General features: G+C 31.0%; 1 protein-coding gene across 1 annotated transcript; it reads right to left on the bottom strand.

Annotated features, from left to right (window-relative positions):
- Positions 1 to 3,374: 3,374 nt before the first annotated feature.
- Positions 3,375 to 4,887, bottom strand: LOC112023774 (endochitinase). The gene is made up of 2 exons (XM_065774506.1): positions 4,880 to 4,887; positions 3,375 to 3,744 (listed from the first exon to the last, which is right to left on the bottom strand). The coding sequence occupies exons 1-2, from the start codon at positions 4,885 to 4,887 to the stop codon at positions 3,375 to 3,377; spliced, it is 378 nt and encodes a 125-aa protein (XP_065630578.1).
- Between the last annotated feature and the right edge of the window lie 217 nt (positions 4,888 to 5,104).

The following is a 5,104-nucleotide window of genomic DNA, read 5'->3' as shown; positions in this document are numbered from 1 at the left end:
GATGTGATAAGTGGTTATTGGTAAATGATATAGTGATATTAATAGTGGGCTAGATGAAAACCAATAAAAAGTTGTTCATATCAATAATTTGTAAAAATATTGTAAAATTGTTTGTACTTGTAACATCACTCATTTTAGATATTAAATTTCTTTGCAATAAATCAATGAACTAAATTTTTTGCAATAAATAAGCTTGTTTAATATTTGCACTATTTATTTTGTCTTACATTAATAAATGTGTATTTATAATTTTATAGCATTAAATATACTTGCGTATAAAATGTACTTACATTAAAATATAGGCAAAAATGGAATTTATACATGTTAGTTTTGTCCAAAAATTATTTTAATCATTTAATTTTGAAGTTGGTCATTTTAGTCCAATATATTTTCTCAAAAAAAAAATTTAGTCTTTTAAGTTTGAAGTTAATCATTTTAGTCTAGTAACTTTACCCAAAAATTATTTAATATTCTAAGCTGATTGTTTTGAGTATTTTTGGGTAAAGTTACCCGACTAAAATGACCACCTTCAAATTTAAAGGACTAAAATTTTTTTTGAGCAAAATTACCATACTAAAACAACCAACTTCAAACTTAAAAAATCAAAACAGTTTTAATTGGGCAAAGTTAGCGGATGTAAATTGTGTTTTTTCATTAAATATACATGGTAATTAATTTATCATAGTTTTGTTTTAAATGTCTTGCAATATACATGTTTGCTTAAAAAAATGATTTGCTATCATTAAATTTTCTGACATTAATATTTATGAGCAGTTAATAGTCTAGCATTAAATATTCTTGCTTGTTTTAGCATTCATTAATATAACTTACAATAAACTATTTCTAATTTATTTATTAAATATCAGAAAATCCTAGAGATACAAACTTTTTTACATAAAAATTTACAAATTGCTAATGTGGTGGGTGGTTATTGATATGTGAAATATAATGTTAGTGGTGGACTTAGATGAGTACCAGTAAGAAGTTGGTAATGACAATAGTTTGTAAAAATATAGTAAAATAGTTTATAACTGTAGCATTATTCTTAAATGTCTATCTTTCCTTAAAAAAAAAAAAATTTAATGTTTATCAATAAATATGCTTGGTTAATAAATGGTGCAATGAGTACCTTATGAATAGTGTTATGTCTATAATAGTTTCACACCATTTTGAATCTTAAATTACACTGAATTAAATGTCAAGTCTTTGAATGCTATCCATAATAAGTGATTGTTATGTTGTATATAAGTAAATGATACTCCATTTGTCCCAAAATGTTAATCATGTTTAAAAAATTGAACATTTTAAGGGAATATGATTTAATGCATTGTCTAGACCTTAGCTCTAAGCAGCTAGAAGGGTCGCTTCCTATTCAACCACTTTGCGTTGAGTCCAAATCTTCTGTACTATTTTTTGTGTACCACTCTATGTTCTACCAATTACTATTTACCATGTTTTCATTTTACTTTCCTTATAGAATAACTAAAATTTAAAATAGAAAGCAATCATACATTTGGTAAATAGTGATTGGTGGAACATAGAGTAGTACAGGAAAATGAAAAATTATTAGGTACTTCCGGAGTACCATAAATGTGTATTCCCCTCTCTCATATAAATAGTGGGTCCCATCATGAATTTAATTAGTGGGACTCACCATTCATGTGAGAAGAGAGAGTATGCATTTATGGTACTCTGGAAGTATACAATAATTTCTCCACAAAAAGTGGTACAAAAGATTTGTATTCCTTTGCACTATAATATTTCCAAACAATAAATTAAGTGGAAAAATTTCATAGTGGATTTGCAACATGACTTCTATTTAGATGCTCGATTTGTTTAATAACAGCTTATGTGGTACACTTCCCCAATGTTTGAACAAGTTTGGTGATTCTTTATTAGTGCTTAATCTACTAAAGAAAAAACTTGAGGGAAGCATTCCACAAACTTGGGCAAAAGGAACCCAATTGTGGATGATAAATTTTTGTGAAAACAAATTCCAAAACCGGTTACCAACATCATTGCCTCAATCTCAGAGAATAGTGAAGATTCAGATTCTCCATTTGAATTTGGTTGGAAAATAGTTGTGATTGGGTATGGATTTGGTACGGTTGGTGGAGTGATTATTTGGCATATTGTGACTGCAAGGAACTCTGATTGGTTAATGAAGACATTTCGAATGAAGCAACTTGGGAGGAGAAATAGAAATTGATTTAATCAATTTGGACAAGAGTCTTCCAAAGATGTAAATACGTACTTTAATTTCTTTTTATTTATTTTTTTCACTTTTCAACTTTTGGGTATATTTTGTGCTGGGGTTGCATTGAGGCATTTTATGTAAATAGTTATGGTGACACCACCGATTTGTGAATGTGAAGTAATACCACTAGCTAGCTTGTACTTAAAATTTGACAGTTCTATTCATTAAGTTCCAAAAAAAAAAAAAAGAATAAGAAGAAGTATCAATGTTGAACAAATACTAGCAGGCTAGTTTTTAAGGCTAAAACTCTTTAATAAATATAGTTATTTTCATTCTAAGTAATTTGTAGGAGTTTTCTGTATGATTTATGTTTAAGTTCTACCAAAACAAAGTAAGACTCATCACCATATACACCGAAATTTTATTAACTTTTTTTTTTGGAGAGCGTATACATTAACATTATAGATTGCAATCTCGTTCTGAATAATTTGTAAGAGATTTTGTAGGTGATTTATGTCTGATTTTTCTATATGGTATATGTTTAATACTCGTTTTATAATCGTTATGAATTAAGATTAAGAAATTAGTTTCAATTGTAATAATTGTTATTATGAATAGGGATTGACTCTCAGATTTCATATTTAATTATCAGATACTTTACCAATTAAGCTAACTAAAACCTATAGAAATATTCTTTAATTTCATGATATCAGAAATTAGGCTCTAACACCCTTTCCACTAAACAAATGTTGCTACTACAAATCTACTATTACTTTATGATAAAATAATTATTTTAATGACCCTATTGTCTCTGTTTCAACTTTCAAGGAATCCCCGATGCATAATCTGTAATTTCTACAACCAATGGCCACTAGAGAACTGAATTCCTCACTCCTCACATCAAAACAATTGATGGTGTCTTGTATTGTAGTATCCAACAAAATAAAAAATTGCCTGCATTTGCAAATATGAGCATCAAAATAATTTACATACTCAAACTTTTGCAAATTAAATAAGATTATTTCTCAAACTACTTGTAATAACAAACTTACAAACTCAAACTTTTACTAATAGGGAAAAAGATTTTCCAATTAAATTAGAGTATTTCTCTTTATTTTCTCCTATAGTATTAGGTAGAAGCATTACTACAATTCTCTTGAGTCTTGACCACAGCAGTTTAATCAAAGGGCCTTTGATTATAGCAATCCAAGTTGTTCTCATAGCTTAGTCCCATAATGTCACAATACTTCTTATAGAAACCGATCCTACTAGCCAACCTTTCATCATGACCACGACCACGTTCGAGGCCACCATTGATTATGTTGGTTATGACACCATAGCTTGGGACTCGACCAACTGATCTATTTGCAGGAGATGGTGTCCATTTGCCAATGATGACATTGTGGCTTGATGGCTTATTGCCCTGTGGTGTCATCCAAAGCCATATGGCTGTCTTAAATGAAATCATTGCATCTGTAGCTACACTATCTGGATTGTTTATCAGGTACTCTCTGATTGCTTTACCTGCTAAAGCATAATTGTAATTGCTGAGAATTTTAAAAAGATCAACAATTTGTGTCAATGTGAAAAATATAGAAAGTTAATCAAACTATTGTGTTGACAGGCACATGTATAAGTATATGGACACTATAGTTATTGTTGACATAGCCCATAATCTAAATATAAGTGAAATTGTTGAATCATCGAAGTTGAAATTGTGAATTATTATTGTAGTTAAATCACATGTGAAGAACTCATACAATCATCAAAGTTTGATAGCAGAATTCAATTTGACTTAGTACTGATAGGCCAAGAATGTATTGACCACTTGGGTAAAATTAACTAATTAATTAACCAAGTGAGTTAATTAGGTTCAATTATATGCAGTAAACGTGGTAGCATAAACAAATCACCAACTATTGATGACCAAAATTTTACATGATAGCCCATTCTATGAAAAGTAAGGAAAGATCATGGGCCTTAACAAAAGAAAGCCCAATTCATGAAGTTAAGAAAAACCATGAAGGCCCAAAGTTCCAAAAAGAAGGAAGAAGAAAGAAATAATAATAATAATAAAGAAAAAAAAGAAGAGGATCTCAGTTAGGCCAGAGGACATACAACAAGAAGAATCAACATCAAGGCCCTAAGATCTTGATGTGTCCTTTTGAAAGCCTTGAGAAGAGGACCTTGGCTGACATATGGGAAAGCCAAGGTGTATGTTCAGATTTCCAGCAAAAATTCATTAAAAAAAATCCAGCAAAATCAAGTATTATCTTTGTAACCCATGGTCCAAGCCCATAGGATCCCGAGTGGATGGTAAAGGAGAAGTGGTTTGGTTGGTAGGGGAGTGATTTCTAGTGAAAGGAGGATCTCGAAGGTTTCCCTTGGTTCATATATTTGCTTGGAATGCATGAACCAATGGAAAACTCAGATCCTTATATGCATGACACCTCCCCACGATTTCCTCTCAATTGTCACTTTCAATTAAAGCTGTCAAACATTGCATTGAGTAGCTTCCCACTCTTTTGACTTTCCAAGAAGGAATATTTCATTTGTAACTAAAGCCAAATGCCCATTTTGAGTAATTGCTTAATTAAGATAAATCTCTGCCTAATGCACTTTTTTAGGTTCTAGAGGACATGGTTTTACCCAGCAGATCAGGGATGTCCTCGCCCAGAATACCAAACCATGTCCACTATAAAAGGAACACTAAAGCATAGTAGAAAAGGAGGATTTAGGGGGAGGAAAAGGGGGGAGAGTTTAGAGGTTCAAAAAGATCATTCTTAGAGCTTTAAGAGCCCAGTAAGGGCAGGGAAGAGAAAAGGAACAAAATAAGAGAGCCAAAGAAACATATGCCAAAACATGCACACATTAGATATCACTCTCTCCTACAAAATCCTCCTCACC

This window comes from Quercus suber, unplaced genomic scaffold, assembly GCF_002906115.3.
Source record: "Quercus suber isolate HL8 unplaced genomic scaffold, Cork oak 2.0 scaffold_94, whole genome shotgun sequence".
Classification (NCBI taxonomy): Eukaryota; Viridiplantae; Streptophyta; class Magnoliopsida; order Fagales; family Fagaceae; genus Quercus; species Quercus suber.
The sequence above is the reverse complement of the archived record's forward strand: the minus strand, read 5'-3'. Positions and strand labels throughout refer to the sequence as shown.